Below are 23,553 nucleotides of genomic sequence, written 5' to 3'. Positions count from 1 at the left end.
CAGGAATGGAAGAAAAAGTATCCAATGTACTCAGCCCTACTATGAAGCTAAATTATAGCTTTCACCTGAAGGCTATAACCCAACTATAGCACAAGACTATGGGGAAAGGGCCAAGGAAGGGAGGGAGGGGAGAGGTTAGGGTGGAGGGAGGGCAATGGGTGGGGCCACACCTACGGCGCTTCTTAGAATGGGTACAGGCAAAACGTAGTAAATGCAGAATACAAATGTCTACATGCAATAACCAAGAAAATGCCATGAAGGCTACGTTGAACAGTTTGATGAGAATATTTCAGATTGTATATGAAATCAGCACATTGTACCCTTTGATTGCACTAATGTACACAGCTATGATTTAACAATAAAAAAATAAAAAAAAAGAAAATTCTTTTTCTCTTTTTGGCCAAGGCCGGGTTTGAATCTGCCACCTCCAGCATATGGGGCTGATGCCCTATTCCTTTGAGCCACAGGCACCACCCACAAAATTCTTTTTAAATGCATGATCTTTTCATATTTATTGACTTTCTGTTTACTGACACCTGTTCTTACAGTAAAACACATACACACTTCATTGGTAAATATGCCTGGCAATTTTTATTTATTTGTTTATTTTTATAAATCATAGCTTTTTACATTAATGCAGTCATGGGGTAAAATGTGCTGATTTTATGTACAATTTGAAATATTTTCATCAAACTGGCTGACACAGCCTTCATGGCATTTTTTTAGTTATTGTGTTAAGACATTTATATTCTACATTTAGTAAGTTTCACATGTACCCTTGTAAGATGCACCATAGGTGTGGTCCCACCAATCACCCTCCCTCAGTCCATCCTCCCCCCTCCCTTCTCCTCCCTTTCTCCTTTCCCCATATTCTTTGGCTATAATTGGGTTATAGCTTTCATATGAAACCTATACATTAATTTCATAGTAGGGCTGAGCACATTGGATACTTTTTCTTCCATTCCTGAGATACTTTGCTAAGAAGAATATGTTCCAGCTCCATCCATGTAAACATGAAAGAGGTAAAGTCTCCATCTTTCTTTAAGGCTGCATAATATTCCATGGTGTACATATACCACAGTTTATTAATCCATTCAGGTCGATGGGCACTTGGGCTTCTTTCTTTTTTTTTTTTTTTTTGTACAAAAGGTCTTTATTGGTGAGGGGGGATGTTTCAGGACAATACCAAGGAGGAGTGAGGAGAGAAAGAGAGAGAGAGGAGAAAAGAGAGAGAGAGGGGGGCGGCACCTGTGGCTCAGTGAGTAGGGCGCCGGCCCCATATGCCGAGGGTAGCGGGTTCAAACCCAGCCCCGGCCAAACTGCAACCAAAAAATAGCCGGGCGTTGTGGTGGGCGCCTGTAGTCCCAGCTGCTCGGGAGGCTGAGGCAAGAGAATCGCGTAAGCCCAGGAGTTAGAGGTTGCTGTGAGCTGTGTGAGGCCACGGCACTCTACCAGAGGGTGGTACAGTGAGACTCTGTCTCTACAAAAAAAAAAAAAAAAGAGAGAGAGAGGAAATGGGGGAGAGAGAGACAGAGACCGAGAGAGACAGAGAGAGAGGAGAGAGATGGGAGAGAGAGAGCTGTTTGGGCTTCTTTCATGACTTAGCAATTATGAATTGGGCTGCAATAAATATTCTGGCAATTTTTGGGGGGAAAGGATCTTGCTGTGTTGCCCAGGCTGGTCTTGAATTCCTGAGTCCAAGTGTTCCTCCCCACTTAGCCTCCCAAGTAACTGGGACTACAAATATGAGCCACCATGCCTGGCTTCACTTGGACATATTAATCTAAATTAATTTTCTTTACTGTACTTTTGTAGTATAAAATTAATTTTAAATATTCTTTGGTATAAGAGCTCGGCACCCGTAGCACAGTGGTTATGGCACTGGCCACATGCACTGAGGCTGGTGGGTTTGGACCTAGCCCAGGCCAACTAAAGAACAATGACAAATGCAACAAAAAAATAGTGGGGCGTTGTGGTGGGCACCTGTAGTGTCAGCTACTTGGTAGGCTGAGGTAAGAGAATCACATAAGCCCAAGAGTTGGAGGTTGCTGTGAGCTGTGATGCCACGGCATTCTACTGAGTGTGACATAATGAGACTCTGTCTCAAAAAAAAAAAACAAAAAAACTTCTTTGGTATATTTCAGCTCGACTCTAGCTTTAGGACATAAAAAGTGCATTAGTCATTATTAGTCCCTTTTCCTTTGAGTAACAGACACTATAAAAACATGAAAACTTTAAAAATATTATGGCATAATCAATCATGCATGTATTTAACTTATGAATTTAACTCTATGCTTTCATTAAATGAAAAATATTACTCGTGAGAGAGATTGGCTCTTCTGCCTGTCATTTAATCAGTGAGCACACACTCAGAATTTGAGTGACATGACATGTTAATCTACTTGTTTCTATCAGATTGTACAGAGGGTACATTTAACTCTGCTCTATATTTCTTATATGAGAATACTTCACCTTATACAAGAATTTAATTCTTATCCTTTAAAGATAAGGATATATATATATATATAATATATTATTAACATATAGCAACTAAATGTCAACTAACTTCTTCAATTGTGGCCAAATTAAAGAACCATCCACATAGTCCAATGTTGAAGTAAAAATAGGCTATTTTAGACTTACTGAAATAGTATGGCTTAAAAAGTATTTGGAGGCAATATGTGACTTTCAAATATAACTTTTGCTTTACAACTCCCTCTATATAATGTTCTATTCCATCTTATTTAATACATTGACTGATACGCTAGAAAAAATTTTTTTCTTTGGGACATGGTGTTTCATTAGGTCAAGATAGATGAAGAGACATGTGAGTTATATATGCTTCACAAGGCCCTGGGCTCAAAACTAGCTTAAGTTAAATATGTAGTACAACTCACATGGCAGTTAATGTGTTAAAATTACACTAACCAGTAAAACCCAGTTAAATATAACACAAACATGTTAAGTACTTGGATGATGTGTAAATGATTTGATTTTACAGACTTGGAGACAATGGCAACAAGAAATACAGTTGATTAAATTTTTATTACAGTAATTTCTTTATAACCTTAAGGTATATTGTCTGTTTAAGAGGTTTATTATCCATTTCCTCAGCTTTCATTACATGTGCTGTTGATTCTCAGATTCCTCTCTGTAGCCTCAACTTTTTTCCTGACCTTCAGACTCATACGCCCAGCCCTGTACATCTATCTACACGTGGACATCCCAAACGAAGGCAATTCAAACAAACTGAATTGTGTCCTACATTGAATGCCTCCCCTCTCCAGACCTTTGCTGCACCAGCCTTACCTCTGCTGTTTTCTATTTTAGCAAGTGGTACCAACATCATCTACCCAAGACAGCCCCATGACAGGTATGATCTTAGCCTTTCCATCTCCTCTGCTCCCCATTTGTAACAATCACTTCTATTCCATAAATGTCATTTGCATTTGTTTATGTCTATTCATTCCAACAATTATTACCTTGGTGGGGGCCACCATCACCTCTTAACCAGATTATGGTGATAGTTATGGCCGCCATGCTTCCAATGGTCACTCCTCCAAACTGATCCACTGTGGTTAGGGTGATTAGGGCAAATCTGAGGATGTTAACCCCTGAGCTTCAAAGACCTCAGTGAATCCCTGTTGTCTTAAGGATAAATTACAAATTCTTTGACAGAATTTACAAGGACCCTCAAGATTTAGTCTGTGTTTACCTATAGCTCTATCTTTGGCACAGTTTAAATATTTAATTGTGCCCTCTTGAGCACAACTGTAGAGTCTGGTCTCAGGAAAAAACAAGATTAGATGCTGATATGAGACAAGTGCAGAATCTAACTGGCTATCATTCAAATGAATTATGTTTATTTAGACAGAAAGAATATGGAAAAAATGCAAAAATTGCAAGTAGGTCAGAAAAAGATTGTTGAATTTCAACTTGGGACTTCCTTCTATTTACCAGATGAAAAAAATTGTTTAAGATGTATAGTACTAATAGTTTGAATCAGATTTAATGAAACCGGACCTTTCTAAGGGCTGTAGATATAGAAATGTAGGGGTTGAAAAACTGTTCTTTGTGGTTTGGGTAAATTCTTTCCAGAAGTATGTCACACTTAGGATACATTTCTCACTCATGGATTTCTGATTACTAAGCAAATTGTTAATCTAGTAATTTCAGTTTGCCTAAGGTTTTAAAATCTGCTTTTCATATTGTCTTGTTTCAACAAGCCTGGGAAGGTATATAATTGAATATGGATATTAAATCAAAGTCAAGTGTAATACTTTCGTGTTATAGTTGTGGTTCATAATTCTTAGGGTACTCTATATATTCTTAGTATTAAAAAACATGCAAATTTTTAAAAAACTGCAATGTTTCATGAAATTCCAATTTAAACTGTGTAACTAATATTAGTCTTGTCCGAGAAGGATGTGTGAGATGTTAGCACATAATGGAGAATTCCAGTTGGAGGCAATGGCTTAATCGAAGTTGTAACATTCAAAGAGTGCATCATGGACTTGGGGAACAATGAGCTTCATTTGGTTCAGCCCAAGTGTGGAATAAAGGGAGTGGAATCTGGAACTATGGTCTGTGGTTAGACTACAGAAGCTCTTGAGGACTAAAGAGCCTAGGAGTGGCTCAGTAGGCAAAGGGGACTTACTAGCTAATTCTGAGCCAGAAGGATGTGAGAGTGTCTTTGAGGAAGACCAACCTGGCAGCAGGACACAGAATGAATTGATTGGGGAAAATCCAAAGAGGTAATAACTGAGATTCCCAAAGTCATCCGGGACTAAACTGAAGAGGTATCAAACAAACTGTGGGGAAAGATGGCTTGTAGCTTCCGTTTGCAGTGTGCTGCTATGTGAACAATTAGAGGCCAATTCTTGCCTGTGTTTAGTGCCCCTTCCAGGTTTGTCTTTTACCTGGGCCAAGCCATGTTTGTCTAATCACAAAAACCACTATCTGCAACTTGTTTTCATTAAACCCTCAGAGATGGTGCCTATTTTTAGCAAAAGCACAAAAGAAATTATCAAGCAAACTTTAGGTTCTTAGCCTTTCCAGGTTTTAGTATTAGCAACTACCCTTTATTTTTATTTATCTGTTTTTTTCAAAAAATAGATACTTAACCAGGCTCGACCCTGCTTAGCTTCCAAGATTAGACTTAGTGACCACCCTTGAAAGGGCAAAGAATTCAAAACTCACAATGTGAGGGAGGATTTGGGTGGCTAACAGTAGCAACTCCATACTCCATGTCTGAGATGAGGCCGGCGAAAACTAAACCACCGTAAATATGATGCATCACGGCACTGTGTAAAATGGAACATCGTTTCTTACCTCCATGGGATTTTAAAAAAGTAATGTTTCAATGCAGAACCTGGTTTTGTCCTAGAAAGAAATGGAAAAGCAACAACCATGTGGAGACGTACTGTTCATTTGCAACAGCATATTTGGGGCCAATATTTCAAACCCACAAAACACTTTGGTCCCAGTCTCCCTCTGTTCACACATCGTCTGTCTAGGATAATGACATGCACACTGCTTTCAACTGTCCTCTTATATTTTTGACCTTGTCCTGGAGCTGAAGGAAATGAAGTTACTATTTGTAACTACTGTTGAGAAATGTGAAAAGTATATTCCAATTCCTTTTCCGGTTAAAATATGGTTCCAACCTCTGTTCTTGCTTGTAATACATTAAATAGTAAGCATAAGAAGGGAGTCTGTTTATTTTCTATACAGGACCGTCTTTTATGTCTCCACATTATAATGGCACGGAAAATGTCAATAGCAAGGGAATTTAGATATAAAAATATAGCAAGTTTTACAAATACTTAGTATATTGTAAGTTGCTGTTAAAAGCAGTAATTCTTTAGAAAGATGTTTTACATAAAAAGTATAAATCACAAGCCCTTACTTCAAAAACAATGTTAAAAGGCTAGGAGGAGCCGAAATAACAGGCACTCAGGAAACTTGTCTTACCTTGCTTTAAAGGTGAGGGCTCTGAACTTTTGATATAAAAAGACTGAGCACTCAGCTTGGAGCCCGTAGCACAGTGGTTATGGCACCAGCCACATACACCGAGGCTGGCGGGTTCGAAACCGCCCAGGGCCAGCTAAACAACAATGACTGGCTGGGTGTTGTGGTGGGCGCCTGATGTCCCAGCTACCTGGGAGGCTGAGGCAAGAGAATCACTTAAGCCCAAGAGTTGGAGGTCGCTATGAGCTGTGATGCCACGGCACTCTACCGAGGGCGACATAGCAACACTCTTGTCTCAAAAAAAAAAAATAAAAAAAATAAAAAAAATAAACTGAGCACTCCCTGAATATAACAGAAATTGAACAAACTATAATCGGGATTTCCCAATGATTTTATTGAGGTAACTCTTCCCAATTTTATACATATATGCATTTATATATACTTAGGAAAGCTAAACAATGTTCTAAGGCACTTGGAATTGTGCACAGCAAGGTATCCTATAATATTATACAACTAAATAGAGCATAATTTTGCTTTTTAAATAACACAAACACCGGTACAGAATAAAAAAGGAGAATACAGTCTCTTTCAGGTTACGATAGTGGAATACATTTACATATGTGTGTATACCTGTAGATATTTATACCCACATACTATAATACAGTACAGATAAGAACATCAACAAAAGAGAAACTGCCGTGGTAATCAGTGTAGAGTTCCAGTTATTTACACTCACAGATATTACACCTGTGTAACATGTAGGACTAGCTCACTCACTGGAAATCAGGAATCATTCAGTCAATCTGGAAATGATCACAGCTTAATGTCCTCATCACTTTAACCGAATGAACGCCTATAGTCTGTTATTGAAAATCACCTTTACACAGAACAAAATAAAGGACTTGTTTGACTTTTTAGTAGGTACAAAATCTGTTTCAGAATGGTTTGAACGCAGTGGCACATTTCTAAGCAATGGAAGAAACATTCAGAAAAGAAAAAAAGAGACTTTAGTGCCTATATTTTAAAGGATGAAAGTGGTTTAACCCTCAATTCATTCCGATTATTTCCGAATGCTAGTTAGCATTGCAGTGGCAATTTCTCATTGTGGAGGCTCTCAAGCACGCTAATATCATAACTGTAACAAAAGCATTCATTAAGGGAAAAGCCCCCAAATTGGCAAGTGGTACAAATATTGTTGGCATTTTAATATACCACAAAATTGACCTTTACTCCTTTCAATTTATTCCTAAAAAAAAAAAAACTGCATTAAAAAAGAATTCTTAAGCACCATCTAAAAGTTTACAATATGACCACTTTGATTGACTCTGAGTTGTTCCGCCTTAAAAAAATTTCAGAAATTTTAACATTTTAAAAAATGGTAGTAGTGAAATTAATTCCATTCCACTAGCCACACTGCAGCCAAATAATTTCAGGACATATTTGCCATTCAGTTTTGGTGATAAAAAGCACAACCATGAGAATACGTTTCTGTGTTGTGGGTATAGTTTAGTATTGTTTCACAGAGGTAAAATGCATTTTGCGTGACCATCATGGAAGTCTGCGCCATATGCACACAATCCAGAGTTAATCCCCATCTCCGTCATAGTGCAGTTTCCACAAATCTTATTAGAAGAGTTGAACTGCGTGACTATATCTATGCAGGGAGAATTCAAGTGTTGGCATGTGGGTTAAATGCTTCATTAATAGGATGATTTGGAACTCATGGGCTGCAGCATTCCCAGGTGAAATCTAAGGGTGATTTCTTTCCAAAGCCCACCAGCTTGGCTCATGTGGACTGTTAGTCATTGTGTTTGTGTTTAACTCATGCAACAATCCTTAGGATGCTGAGAAGGACTATGACCTCTATTGTAGTTCTAAAGTAAAGCTGTGAGGCAGGAAAAAAAAAAAAGGCTTGCTTCACGCAACATCTCTCCTTGAAGTATATACAGGGGCTGGCCAAGTCATTATGCCCACTAAACTGCCAAGACTGCCTGGTAGCCCCCTCCCTGAAGAACTAGCAAATATAAAGTCACGATGAAGCAGAGGCTTGAAAAATGAAATTCAGGGCTCAAAGAAATGCAAGGCAGCAGAGACGATGTTTAGGGGTAGGCACTTTTTCTTTTGTGTGCTCAAGTTGCAGTAGACAGTGGTATTGAGGGAGGTGGTCCCACCCTTCTGGGAAGGGCAGTTGAGCATGAGGGAAGGCTTTTTACTTTTGAAGTTTAGAACAACTGGGAATGCTACTGGCATTGCATCAGCCTAGAATATTAGAATATTAAACATCTGGTGATGCACGGCACATTTCTGTGCAACAACGAATTGCCCAGCTCCAAATGCCAAGAGCACCCCCACCAAGAAACAATGACCAACAGGGCTTTGCTCATATGTGCAGCTGTGCTAGCAATTCGACAAGCTGACATTTTGTGTGCAGTAAATCCTAGCATAACTGAAAGTGATCCTTTCTTATAGGGTTGGCTTTAGGTGGGAACAGCTGCCACAGGAGTCTCCATCTTTCTTCCAGAAACTTTACAATGTACACAATGAGATTTCTTAATTTGGGATGACCTTGTCTTCAAAAAAGCTGCTCTCCAGAAATGCTAATGGTGCTTTACATTTCTATATAGACCTTAATGATTCCAAAAAGTAAATGGACAGTGGAAACGAGAATGATTTGAGGGTATTCTACCTTTGTCCTCACCACCCACTGGTCTCTGTCTGGCCTAACACTCCTCTTTGAAACCTGGGTTTGAGTTATCAGGGGATGTGCTTTGTCTCAGAAAGACGTCCCTATTAATTTGACGATTTCTTCTGCATTGCTTTTCCTGAATTCATTCCGCTTTGTCATGTAAATCAAGGTAGAATATCCCACCAGTAAGTATGGAGCAAATACTCAATAGTGAAAGGTTAGCTATTTCAAGAGGCCAAGGGACAATTTTGTACATAAATGGAATCTAATGTGGTTCCTCACTCTTCACCCATATTCTCAGGATGTGAAGAAATCAATTCTTATCTCAAAGTATAATACATACTGTTACTAGTAAGGCTAGGCTTAACAGGATTGAAATTTTTAGAAATGCCCAGACAGTTCTACTGTACTGAGGAAAATGACAGAAATTCATACACTGGGTACTATTTTAATTCTGTCCACCTAATCTGAGGAAGATTCCTTGCTCTGTGAAATTTGTTAGTGAGACCACAACAAATCACAACTTGGTAAGAAAAAAAAATAAAATAAAAATAGAAACCGACTATACCAGAGAAAGGTATAAAGGAAAGTTCCCACTGTTTGAATGTGGACATACTACACTGTGGTAAACGAGACAGCCTTTTTCTCTTGTGAATATAGTACAAGTTTTGAAAGTTGTGTCTGACTCCATAAAGCATAAATAAGACGCCTGTGACGTGTCAATGTGGTACATGTCAGGACGCAGTGGAAATGCAGACTTTTTTCTCTTTTAAGAGTAAGCTACTATTTACACATATGTAGCATATATACAAATATTTGCCAATCCAGCAGTGAATTAATTGTAGGGTGTAAAATCTGACCTTTTTTTTTTGGCCTGGATTTCAAGGACTCATCTCTCATTTTCAAAATTTGGTTGATTTCTGAAGAATGTATTCAATTCTTCTATTTCTTTAAATATCTTTTTACTTAAATTTAAGGACTTCCTACTAATAGAACATATTTACTAACATTAGGGAAAGATAAGTGAATCGACCAGTTATGCTCCTAAAGGATACAAAGGTGAACCACAAAGTCTATTTTTCTGTGTAATTCAAAGAAACAGATGTGTTCGCGCTTTCTTCTACTTAAAATAGCTATTCAAATACCCCAAATAGTCTGCTAAATATTATAGATTTCAGTGAAATAATTTAAGGAATCAGACCTAACAAAAAAAATGCAAGACACTTTGCACACATAGGAAATTGTCAGGCAAGCTGCCCCAAATTAACACTGGTCACCAGAGAACTAATTTTGTCAGACTATCTGGTAATGACCTGACAAAGCCCACTGTGCATTTGCTACCTTAGTATTGGTGCTTTTTGTCCTCCTTTTAAAAAGAGGGACATTGTCACTCTTTTTACCCCTCCTTTTTTTTTTTTTTTCAAATTTGTCCCTTTTAATTGGAGGGTCACTTTGTTTTTAGTCTGCTAGTTCTGGGACCTTCCTGAAGATGCGTTTGTTTTCTTCCTTAATCACATCTTGAGCACTCAGGAAAACCCATTCACTTTCTTGGGTGGTGCCTATGGCTCAAAGGAGTAGGGCGCTGGCCCCATATGCCAGAGGTGGCGGGTTCAAACCCAGCCCTGGCCAAAAACTGCAAAAAAAACAAAACAAAACAAAAAACCACTCACTTCCTCTATGTCAGACTAATGCCATACTTTAAACAGCGGAAAATCTGGAATTATGTTACTCTAACAACAAAAAAGAAGTACAATTCCCACACATATTTATTTTCCTTATAGTACATTCACTTATTGGCTGGATCGGCAAAATACTGATGGTAGGCAGGGGCATAATTAAATGGTGGGTGGTCAAAACTCTATATCCTCTTAGGGCTGCCAGGCAGGAGACCTCTGGCTGGGGCTGATGGTGAGACACAGTGCCTCTGCCTTTTAGAATGCACTATTGAGGGCGGCGCCTGTGGCTCAGTCGGTGGGGCGCCAGCCCCATATACCGAGGGTGGCGGGTTCAAACCCGGCCCCGGCCGAACTGCAACAACAAAAAAAAAAAAAATAGCCGGGCGTTGTGGCGGGCGCCTGTAGTCCCAGCTACTCGGGAGGCTGAGGCAAGAGAATCGCCTGAGCCCAGGAGTTGGAGGTTGCTGTGAGCTGTGTGACGCCACGGCACTCTACCGAGGGCCATAAAGTGAGACTCTGTCTCTACAAAAAAAAAAAAAAAAAAAAAAAAAAAAAAGAATGCACTATTGAAACAGAGCTGTATTCTGTAAAATACCGTTTAGCTCATAATCCTTTAATTCTTTCCATAGTTATTATTTAATGAGTCATTCTAATGAAATAATTGGTAGTTCCAATTACTTAAATAGTAGCCTAACAGTGATTAGTTGTTATTTTTTTTTTATTTTCACTTTTAAACTTCTAACTTACAAAATTTTCTCTAAATGCATCAATGAGTCTGAAGAAAAGGTGTGAGTAGTTCAGAAATCTCACATAGACAACGAAAACCAGATTTTTAATTTTTATACTAGGTGTATCTCATTGTAGAGAATAAAAAAATTGTATCATATACACTACTAGTGGGGAAAAAAATTGTTCCTTTTATCAACCAGCTAGAAACTTACAATAATATGTATCTTGAGTGATAACATGGTGATAATGCCTTACATTGACCATTATAGAAAGGCCTTGTGATTAAAATGTTTTAAAAAGTGTTCAAAGGTTATAAGCATAGAAAATGAAAAGAAACATGTTTTTTGATATTGCCTTCAAGATACTAAAATGATAATACAACAAAATATCATAAGGAAAAGGATGACTTTGGAAAAAAATTAGAGTAAGTTCATTTTTACGGCGGGATTGAAACACTTTAAGATAGACAAAACTGCAGGCAGAAACAGATACTTGGCCATACAGAAAAATGTTTTTCAAAGCAAAAGCATGTCTCACCCTGTCAGTGAAATGACAATAGTGCAGACTCCAGGTTTATTTCATTAATGCACATAGCTGAGGGCAATAACCGCCAGAATGATCCTGATTACTTTTCTTAGTTATAAAATGATTCTGGGTTTTGATAATTGGCCAACTGGGGCTAAACAATGTTTTTTTCTTTTTTACTCAATGGGCTTCTAAGCCAGATAACAAAATTTTTTTTTTTTTGCGGTTTTTGGCCAGGGCTGGGTTTGAACCCACCACCTCCGGCATATGGGGCCGGTGCCCTACTCCTTGAGCCACAGGCACCGCCCCAGATAACAAATTTTTAAACAAAATCATTCAATTTCAAATGGTTCTTCAAAACACCAATGAATGGCAGATCTAAATGTATCCAGCAGATTAAATGCTTACTTGTGGGTTGAAATAAAAAATTATAGTCTTCCACGTTATGAACCAGAGAAATTTTAGAAAATTCTAGTCCAGGCTCTGAGAATAAGCTCTACTTAGGTCTTGCCTTGCTATAAATTTCATGTGTTTGGGGACCAAACAACTGAAAGAACAATTGAATGCCAGGTGGTATTTACACATGGTCCTATGCATTTGGGAGCAGAAATCATGCTGTGCTCGTGACTTCATGGAAAATAGCAATGCAACAACAGAGGGTTCTTCATGTAAACAATACTGACTGTAGGCTCACAGGGAAACCTTCCATGACTTCAGTCTCACTGATGGCTTTACACTGAAAGTGAATACTGTACTACAGGCATGGATGCTTGCCTGCAGATTCTTAAATTACAAGACGGGGTTTTCCTCACACCCCAAATAGCAGAAACTTTGTGTTCTTTGAGCCTTTGAGTGAGTATTTTTTTGATCTCTGTGCTTTAAGTTTTTAAATAGCAGCAACCCAACTTTTTTTTTTTTTTAATGCAGCACTGAAAAATCACTGGTCCTTTGCATTCCCACTCAGAATTAACCAGGCAGCACATTTGCATATCTTGTTTACATTTTAACGCTGGGTTCAGGTTTTTTAAAAAGGCAGAAGGATTGTCAATACTATCTCCGTTAGATCAAGTGTGGGTGCATTGACAGTGAAGATAATTAAAGAGCAAAAGATTGACTTCTGAAGCTTGCTGCAGTTTATAGGGTCACATTACATCTGCCTTTATTCCCAGTCCTGCTCTCCTGGTGGAAGCTTGGTACATTAGGAAAGGAGTATAAAAAAAGGTCAAGTGTGTATAGCTATGCTATTTAAAGCATGCAACAAAATTTGGGGAAGCATGCTTGTTAAGAGTCAATAGAAGCCTCTTGCACTTAAGAAAAAGATGCATGAAAACATTCAGACATTTCTGGCAATTGGATCACTGGCACAACATAAAATAATGGTACAGCACTGTACCAACAAAATGGTGAAACAAGAATTTTCTTCTAGGACCAAGTCTTTAAAGAATCCATGCTGAATAATTAGATTCCCAAGTCCCTTAATAAGCTCTCAGCTACCAAATGCCTACTTCAAAAATACATTTATGTGTCAATTTTCTCTTGTCTTCATTAACATAATGAAATATTTCTTTTCCTTTCTGGTCTTTATTCCTACCCCTTTCCCACGCCCACCGATTCCAATCTCTTATTTTTCTTGAACCTGCATTATAAAATTTGGCTTTCTGGTGTAGCCAGCGATTGTCTTCTGCTCATCTTCTTTGATTACAACTCTTGATGAAGAATAACTGATGTAACCATGGTGTCCCCTACCATCGATACACAATCCGGGCAGCAAGGGTCACCGCATCTTCCGTTTGCTCGTTGGCCCCATCTGGGCCGCACAGGTGAGGAGCACTTTCCAAAACAGCCGGGTCACACACTTCCTTCACCAGAAGTTAAAGGGAAACACCACGTTCCAATCCCAGTGCAAATATCAGGTGTTCAGGAAGCAGGGCTTCCCCCAGAGATGATCAGTTTATGTCTCAAAATAGTCTCATGCTTCATTATGGACGATGAAACCTGGAGTAAGAAACAGAAACATTTGAGTCTGCGGTATGAGGAGCGCACGTGGCCTTGGGTGAGCAGAATGAGGCAAGGCAATGTTTCGTGTTAAAGTCAGCTCTAGAGTCCCCCAGCTGAATTAATCCTCGTAACAAGCTGCCATTCATGTCTCTCCTTTACCCTCCATGTTGTGTAAGTTGACAAGTCCTGCCTCGACTGACGGGCTTTAGTCATTAAAGTTGTTATAACTGAATACTGTCATAAATGTTACGCTGGAAACCAGAGACGACCCTTGCATAAAAAATGCTGGTTATATCCTTCAGCTTACAGGACAATCAATATACGGAAACCATCACTATTCTCGAGAGTCATATTCTAACCCCTACCAAGCAGAGTGAGATTTAGATTATACCTGCTCCGTAGTTTTATAAAAGGAAAACAACGAATAGTCATTTCATTAGCTTCAGCCGCCCATCACCTCGGAGGCTGACCCCAAATCTACCTTCTGGACCTGACTTCTGAACACCTGTTGGGCATTTCCACCCAGATGTTCTGCGGTGACCAGAACATCTTGCATTCTTACTAAGCGTGTCCACAAAGTTTTTCTAGTTAACTTGCCTTTGCACTCTCTATTTTGTTTGATGTTTTACCTTTTAAAATATTTTTAGCAGAAATCTCAGATTTGCAATTCATGTCTCTCTTTTATCCTTCCTGTCCCGTAAGTCACCAAGTCCTGCCTCAGTTGCCTGTCTTGGAGTCATTAACGTCCTTGCCACTTTGGCTGGCTCTACTTGCACAATCAGCTTACACTTCCCTCCCCGCAGGTCCTAAGCATTCCTTGGATTTTTGTAGCCCGGGGCTTTTGAACATTCTCTTCCTCAACATTGTAATTCCCTCCCTTTGTTTCCTATTTGTGTTCCCATCTTCAAGATCAAGGTCAACAGCTAGCTTCTCCATAAAGCCTCATCTGGTCTGGATCTCCAGGCTACTTCTGTGATCCACACACGTGCGGCTCTACTTGGCCCTTCACTGTCTTCTGTAGCCGCACGCTCATCTGCCCCGGCTGGCTCATCAGTCTGCTGACTGGTTTTTCCGTCTCAAACGCTGTCCATCAAATCTATGCTCAAATTTTAGCCTTATAACATATTAACGCCATCATTTCTCTCCCTCCTTCCCTGCTTCTCTCCCTTTATTCTTTCCTCTCTGCTTCCCTCCTTTATTTCTCTTTTAGACAGAGTCTTACTCTGTTTTCCAGGCAGGAGTGCCATGGCATCAGCCTAGCTCACAGCAACCTCAAACTCCTGCATTCAAGCCATCTTCCTGCCTCAATCTTCTGAGTGGCTGGGACTACAGGCACACAGCATAATGCCTGGCTAATTTTTCTATTTTCCTGAGCTCAGGGGACCTTGATGGCTCTCACTTCTGTGTTCCCGTAACCTTTGGTTACACCCCGAACCGCTCACATTACGTACTCTTTGTACAGGCGTGCCTCTGCTATTAGATCATGAGAAGTGGAGGGGAGAACTGTTCTTACCCACTTTTACATACTTGGGGAATACAATACCTCATAGGTGGTGGTGCTGAATAAATGTTGCTGGATCTAAGCAATGCAAATGAACAATTAAAGACATAAGAACAGATGAAACAAGATGGGCCACAAATTGCCAACTGGAGAAGCTGCTGGATGGATACAGAGGACTTTTATTCCTTTTGTGTGTTTGAATTTCCAAACATCAAAATAAAAGTCAGATATGTCGAGCTTTCCAAAACTAGCCAACAAGCTGTTACTACAGAAGGGATGTGTCCTCTCGGAGTTCAGCTCTTTATCTCCTCCTGACTGTAACCTGCAGGACCTCCACACCTGCCTTCGTTAAACAAAGGTAATGTCACAGTCACAGGGGCCTTCTCTCTGCCTCCTGCTCACACAGAATTCTCTCCCACCCTGGACCCTAAGCTAGGAAGGCCACAAGCTCTCCCTTCTACATTAGATAAAATGTTTTTCTCCTCACCAAGTAGTGTACTCAGAGCTCCCTGTAATCATTTAAAATCAAAGAACACATTTTATCTCTACAAGAGACCCCTGTGATAGTAAATTTTAGGTATTAATAGGACTGGATTAAGGACTATCTAGAAACCTGGTTAAGCCTTATTTGGGGTGTGTCTAAGCGGCGTTTCCAGGGGAGGTAAGCACGGGAGTCTGAGTGAACTAGGTGAAGAAGATCATCTACAACTTGTGTGGCTACCATCCCATCTGCTGGAGTGGGGGGCGGGAGGGGTGCACATGCTTCCTCTCCCGTCCCTGGATGACAGCCTCAGACTCCTGGCCTTTGGACTCCAGAGTTTACACCAGCGCCCTCCACTGCCACCCCAGGATTTCAGGTCTTTGGCCTCAGACCTCCTTCCCCTCCGCCATCCAGCCTCTACCAAATACTATTCTACTCTCTTCTTCTATGAAATCTATTTTTTAAAGCTTCTACATGTGAGTGAGAATACATGGTATTTATCTTTTTGCACCTGACTTATGAGGTCTGATAATTAAGTTTGTGAACTCATCCTGGAAAAAAGTGCTATGGACCTCATTTCTGAATATCACTCTAGTTACCCCCCGGGACACCATGCACCCACGCCAGCACCTACTCCACCCTTCAAAGCCATTTTGGAACTCTTTCTGAAATGACCATCAGAGCTATCATCGTATGGCACACAAAAACACACAACAACAATATTGAGGAACACCTCTCAGCAAGATACCACCACACAGAGACACAAACACATCTGTGAGACATGGATATGCCATGGTTATGCAACCTTACCAGTGACGCCCGAGTAAGAGCACAGTGACAAGTTCACAAACTTAATTGTCAGAGCTTGTATGTCACTGAAGGTGACGTCCTTCAGGCTCATCCGTGTTGCCATGAATGACAGGATTTCCTTCTTTTTGTATGGCTGGATAGTATTCCGTTGTGTATACATACCACATTCTTTATTCATTCAAATGTTGATCAATTTTTTTTTCTTTTTTTGAGACAGAGTCTCACTATGTCACCCTCAGTAGAGTGCCATGGCGTCACAGCTCACAGCAACCTCAAACTCTTCGGCTCAAGCAATTCTCTTGCCTCAGCCTCCTGAGTAGTTGGGAGTGCAGGCACCCGCCAACGCGCCTGGCTATTTTTTGTTGCAGTTGTCATTGTTGTTTAGCTGGCCCAGGCAGGGTTCGAATCCGCCAGCCTTGGTGCATGGCGCCGTAACCACTGTGCTCCAGGTGCCGAGCCGTGTTGATCAATTTTGATCAGAGAAAAATTGCATTTCACATTCCCAGGCTATATTTTGATTGCCACTGTTTCTTCTCAAACTTTTTTTTTTTTTTGTAGAGACAGAGTCTCACTGTACCTCCCTCCGGTAGAGTGCCGTGGCATTACACGGCTCACGGCAACCTCCAACTCCTGGGCTTATGCAATTCTCTTGCCTCAGCCTCCCGAGCAGCTGGGACTACAGGCGCCCGCCACAGCGCCCGGCTATTTTTTTGTTGCAGTTTGGCCGGGGCCGGGTTTGAACCCGCCACCCTCAGTATATGGGGCCGGCGCCCTACTCACTGAGCCACAGGCGCCGCCCGTTTCTTCTCAAACTTTTAAAAATGACTAGAAAAGCACATGCAGTGTGCTCAAGCGATTCTCCTGCCTCAGTCTCCCAAGTAATTGGCATTACAAGCATGTGCCACCACACTTGACTATTTTTTTTCTATGTTTTGTAGAGCCGTGGGTCTTGCCTGCACTCAGGCTGCTCTCGAACTCCTGGCCTTTAGAAATCCTCCTGTCTCAGCCTCCCAGAGTGCTAGGATTACAAGCATGAGTCATCCTGCCAGGCTCACAATTTAATTTTTTTTGAGACAGAGTCTCACTCTTCTTGGTAGAGGGCCATGGCATCAGAGCTCACAGCAACCTCATATTCTTGGGCTTAGGTGATTCTCTTGCTCAGGCTGGTCTCAAACTCCTGAGCTCAATCAATCCTCCTATCTTAGTCTCCCAGTTGCAGGCATGAGCCACCATGCCCTGTCACATAATTTAATTTTTAAAAATTTAGGCTGGGCCTCGTGGCCCACACCTATAATTCTAGCACTCTGAGAGGAGCCCAACACAGGAGGAATGCTTAAGGCCAGGAGTTCAAGACCAGCCCAAGTAAAAGTGATTACCACCTCCCACCCCTAGTATCTCCACTAAAATAAAAAAAACAAAAACTAGCTGGCTGTTGTGGCAGCATCTGTAGTTCTAGCACTTGGGAGGCTGAGGCAAGAGGATTACTTGAGCCCAAGAATTTGAGGTTGCTGTGACTCACGATGGGTGGGGGGAAGGCACTCTACTGAGGATGACAATGTGAGACTGTCTCAAAAACAAAAAAACAAAAAGAGGAAGAATTTACTTATCTTCCTGTAAATTCATTCAGATAATATAAAATTCATAATTACTCACAAAGTAAAATATTACTTTCTTGTACCTCCCCATTTGGTATATAAAGAAATGCAAAATAATTCATTCCTCCTTAAAAGAGTTTAAAGGCGTTTCATAGTCATGCCACACACACAGGTTAAACAAATGAAGAAGCTCTGTTAAATCACAGTCCCTTGTTCTGCCTGAAAGGCCAGGACACACATTAGCTGGGCTCTTATTAGTCCCCAAACCGAGCCATGCTTTTGACTCCGGGAGCTCACGCTGCATCTTACTCTTTTAGTTTTTGTCCAGGTAGCAAGTGAACAGAGCATCCACGAAAAGGCGATTCCACTCCAAAAGCAACTTTCCCATTCTATGGAGGGAAAGTTCTTTAAGGGGACTCCTTAATTAATTTTTACTGCAGTCTCAAGTATAGGTCCTGCCGTGTCACATGTTGATAAGCATATTTAGAAGTTGAAAGAGTGGTTTACCTTATCTGTAAATCTACATAGGATAGTAATACCCCAAGAAAGTGTAGAAAGAGATCACTACTTTAAAAAGTAAGTATCTAGACACACTTGGCCCTGGAGTAACATGGGTTTGAACTGCACGGGTCCACTTACACATGAATTTTCTTCTGCCTCTGCCGCCCCTGAGACAGCAAGACCAACCCCTCCTCCTCCTACCGAATGGGGCGAAGATAAGGATGAAGAACTTTATGATATCCATGGTCACTTAATGAACGCTAAATATACTTCCTCTTTCTTGTGATTTTCTTAACAAGCTTTTCTTTTCTCTATCTTATGTTATTAAAAGAATGCAATATATAATACATGAACAAAATATGTGTTAATAAACTGTTTATGTTATCAGGAAGGCTTCTGGTAAAAGTAGGCTGTTAATTGTTAAGTTTTAGGGGAATCAGGAGTTGTACGTGGATTTTGCACTGCACGGGGTCAATGTCCCTAAGCCCAGAGTTGTTCAAGGGGTCAACTATGTATGTGTTTGTGTGTATTTATCTCAGTCTCAATGTAATGTTTAAACAATTTGAAAACTAAAGAAAAAATACAGCTCTGCTATATTTCCTAATCCTTTATTGCTATGTATCTGAATTTTAAATAAAAATTGAAAACTAAAGAAAAAATACAGCTCTGCTATATTTCCTAATCTTTATTGCTATGTATCTGAATTTTAAATAAAATATATTATTGCCATATATACATTTAGTCAATATCCTGATTTTCCCATAAGACATTTTGCCAAGGATCTCTTGAGGCTCATTTATACTCTAAGAGCTTCAATTCAATGATTCTATGAATGTTTGACAGTATCCCTTAATGTAATAAGCAAATAATTTATAAGCTAAGGAAAAAATATGTAATATTTTCTCACATTTGGAAAATATTATTTATAAAAGTAAAAGTTTATTTTTAAAAAGTGATATTCTCTCCTGATTATAAGTCTGGTGCATGTTAACACCTTAAAAAATTGGAAAAAATATATCCAGGGAATTAAAATTATTCATTCTCAGTAGGGATAATTTTACAATTTAGTTTTTAGATGAAAGATGTCTCATGCAATTGGTCTTCACAATTTCAAAAATTACTTTATATTGTATAAATTCCATTTATTATGGAAAGAAAATGGCTTCTGTTTGCCATGGTGGTCTAGAACTTAGTGACCTTCTCTAATAATACATTGCCCTTTAAATGGACTTTAGGGTTTTCTACAGTGGGCTGACCAGGCAGCTGCTGGGGGCAGAAAATGCAGGATGTGGCCAGATAAGCAGCAAGTGCTTGAAGGATCAAAGGTGATTTACGTTGAACTTGGGCCCCATCACACCACAGGATGAATTCTTCTGGGGACCATTTGTCCCCACCCTCCTTTCAAGGCCCTAAGATGGTTTCCATTTCCAAAGAGCTATCTGGAAAATACTGGGGGGAAATGGCCTGGGGAATGAGATGAAAGAGTGGACCATCATAATTCCTCATTGCTACAGATGAAACATGTGTTCTGGGCTGCTGGTAGCAGAGATGTCTTAGAGTGCACGAATAGGTGGGAGACCCACAAGGAGTACCAGCACCAACAAATTGTTTAAGCAAAGCTACCAGGTGGAATCCTCATTTACAGAATGAGGACTCAGGGAATAGATCCTTTAGTTTTGCTTTTAAATGTTTGTTTTTGACTATGTTAACACCTTCTTCTATTTTTTTCCAAATTATTCCAGATTCAGAAGATAATACATTTGTATGCTTCAAAAACTCAAAAAGTACAAAGGGTTAGCATTGAGAAATCGCCTTCCCAGGCCAGCCCCTAGCCACCCGCCGGTGTATTCCTCCAGAGATACAGCTGCAAAGGAAGCATAGATGGCAATGGACCCTTCCAGGGTTCACTGATACGTCGCTGTATGGGAGGCCTTTCTAGATGAAAGGCGCTAGAGCAGAGGAGGTAGGGCTGTCTCAACCCATTTATTACCCACCTCAGATCTGCAGGGAGTGAGGAGACTTGGGTTTCCAAGAGAAGGCTTACTTGGTAGAAGTGTCTGACACTAATGAGAAGAAAGGAGAGCTGCTGTACATCTAGGCTGCATTTAAAGGGCAAGTAGTGATTCATCGTATGTATTCCTCCCCCAAGAGAGGCTGGTGCTAACAGTACCACTATCTTTTATATGAGCAATTTTCTAAATATAAAACATTACCATATTTTTGTATTATTTTGATTAGAAACTATACCGTTTACCAAAACCTCTTCATCTTAAAAGCAATACTGAAAACAACTTGAAAATCCTAAACATGACTTCTATGTCTCAGAGCCAAAATATTTCCCTACTGGAACGCAGCTCTAATGATGTCATGTAAATTAATGGAAACACAGCAATAGATATTTGCTTTACTGCCAAGTTTTAAAGAAAACTTACACAAGGCATATTTATTTTAGTGATATGAATATTTAATTCTTCCTTATCTGGAAAGCTATTTTAAAGAGTATTAATCAATATACTTTTTGGAAAATTTGTAATGTTTACCCTTGATGTCAGCTGTTACTCCCTCCAAAACTCAACTGTTTGCATCTGTTAATGTTTACTTAAACAACGAAGATATCAATAGACTATGAGACACAGGACGCATAGTCTAAATTTCTCTAAATGAGTTAAGTAGAGAAAAATAGCCAATAGGATTCTGAAGGTCAGATCAGATATAGAAACATGCTATGTCTCAACCCTAATTAAACAGCTTAACAGAGGCAAGGATAAACACACAGCTCATTAGAACATATGGAAGAATGCAGAAACGGATCTATGTGTATACTCAAAGAGAATTTCACATGCCATTTCCCAATTACCCGGCTGCTCCAGCCAGCTCCATGTCACCAAAAAATATCCAGCCACCTTTGCATGATCAATTACAAGTGTCACATTTTAGCATTAACTTCCCTTGACCTGGACAGAAGTGGAGAGGATGAAGGAGGAGACCAATTAAGTCTGGCTTGATAGGGGCAGGTTATTGGTCCAACTATGATTACAATGGAATAAAATCCTCAAACAGACAAAAATTCTATATGTTCAGATTGTTGGGAAGCCCTACACATGTATAAACAATTAAATATGACACAGGTGGAGTAAATAAAGAAGAAATACAGTCAATTCTTGGTATTTACAGAAGATCAGTTACAGGATCCCTTGGGATACCAAATCCACAGATGCTCAAGTCTCTGATACAAAACGGTGTGGAGTATTTGCATATATTCACACAGCTTCCCATATGTTTTAAACCATCTCTAGATTACTTATAAAACCTAATCAATACACATGCTATATAAATAACTATAATACTGTATTTTAAAATGTGTGGCCAGGTGCCGCGATGGCTCATGCCTGTCATCCTAGTACTCTGAGAGGCCAAGGGGGTGGAATCCTTGAGCTCAGGAGTTTGAGACCAGCTTAGCAATACTGACACCCCGTCTCTACTAAAAAAAAAGAAAAGACTGAGGCAAAAGGATCTCTTGAGCCCAAGAACTTGAGGTTGGTGTGAGTTATGATGCCACTGTACTCTAGTCAGGGTGCCAGAGTGACACTCTGTCTCAAAGAGAAAAAAAAGGGGTGGCGCCTGTGGCTCAAGGAGTAGGGCGCCGGTCCCATATGCCGGAGGTGGCAGGTTCATACCCAGCCCCGGCCAAAAACCACAAAAAAAAAAAAAAAAAAAAAAGTTTGTATTATTTTTATTGTTTCTGTTGTTATTTTAAAAAAATATTTTAGAAAAAAAAATATTTTAGAAGGCTGGGCGCAGTGGCTCATGCCTGTAATCCTAGCATTCTGAGAGGCTGAGGCGGGAGAATCACTTGAGCTCAGAAATTTGAGACCAGCCTGAGCAAGAGCAAGACCCCATCTCTACCGAACCCAGAAAAAACTAGCTGGGTGTTATGGCGGGTGCCTGCAGTCCAGCTACTTGGGAGGTTGAGGCAAGAAGAATTCTTGAGCTCAAGGGTTTGAGGTTGCTATGAGCTGTGACACAGCATTCCACCCAGGGTGACAGAGTGAGGCTTTGTCTCAAAAAAAATATTTTTTTGGATCATGATTGGTTGATGCTTTGCATGTGGAAGGCCAGCTATGCCCCTAAAAGACAGAAGAGTTTCTTCTGCACAACAGACATCAACGTAGGGACAACAGCCGTGGAGCAAGACCCCCATGACTTTTAGGGAAGAATTTGCTGTTAAATGATAAAGTTATAGACTGCTATTCTGTCATCCCGTGACATGCTCCCCGGCACAGAGCACCACCCTCCTGCCCTGGACAGGAATAGTAGCACCAGGATGAATGGCTGCCCTACAGAGGGTTGGGTTCAATATTCGTTCTCCCGAAAGACCTACTGTGATCTGCTTCATGCGATCATCTGTCCTGGTATTTTTTTTTTTTTTTTTTGGCCAGGGCTGGGTTTGAACCCACCACCTCTGGCATATGGGACCGGCGCCCTACCCCTTTGAGCCACAGGCACCGCCCCTGTCCTGGTATTTTTAAAAACATCAATTCAATTCTTCAAGATTGACTTGGTGTGCAAACTTTTAGAACCATACCCGTTATATAGAGCAAAGCACATATACCAATCAGATAGAAATGAAAGGCGTGGCGCCTGTGGCTCACGTGCCTAAGGTGCCAGCCACATAACACCTGAGCCGAGGGGTTTGAATCCAGCCTGGGCCCGCCAAACAACAATGATGGCTGCAACCAAAAAATAGCCAGGAATTGTGGCAGGTGCCTGTAGTCCCAGCTACTTGGGAGGCAGAGGCAGGAGACTTGCTTGAGCCCTGGAGTTCGAGGTTGCTGTGAGCTGGAGACTGGCTTGAGCCCAAGAGATCGAGGTTGCTGTGAGCTGTGATGCCATGGCACTTTACCTCGGGTGATAGCTTGAGGCTGTGTCTCAAAAAAAAAAAAAAAGATAGAAATAAAAAGAACACCTGCAGTGAGCGGTGCCTGTGGCTCAGTGAGTAGGGCGCTGGCCCCATATACCGAGGATGGCGGGTTCAAACCCAGCCCTGGCCAAACTGCAGCAAAAAAATACCCGGGCGTTGT

General features: G+C 40.5%; 1 protein-coding gene across 4 annotated transcripts in view; it reads right to left on the bottom strand.

Moving 5' to 3' along the window:
• Positions 1-10,714: 10,714 nt before the first annotated feature.
• The window catches only part of PHACTR2 (phosphatase and actin regulator 2), a 273,453-nt gene continuing 260,614 nt past the window's right edge, over positions 10,715-23,553 (bottom strand). For all 4 annotated transcript variants that reach the window (XM_053591283.1, XM_053591286.1, XM_053591285.1 and 1 more), the window contains one exon: positions 10,715-13,581. In XM_053591283.1, the coding sequence (XP_053447258.1) occupies positions 13,566-13,581 (16 nt within the window). In that variant the 3' untranslated portion in view covers positions 10,715-13,565. The remainder of the gene's footprint in view (positions 13,582-23,553) is intronic.

Source organism: Nycticebus coucang, chromosome 5 (genome assembly GCF_027406575.1).
Source record: "Nycticebus coucang isolate mNycCou1 chromosome 5, mNycCou1.pri, whole genome shotgun sequence".
In the NCBI taxonomy this organism is placed as follows: Eukaryota; Metazoa; Chordata; class Mammalia; order Primates; family Lorisidae; genus Nycticebus; species Nycticebus coucang.
The sequence above is the reverse complement of the archived record's forward strand: the minus strand, read 5'-3'. Positions and strand labels throughout refer to the sequence as shown.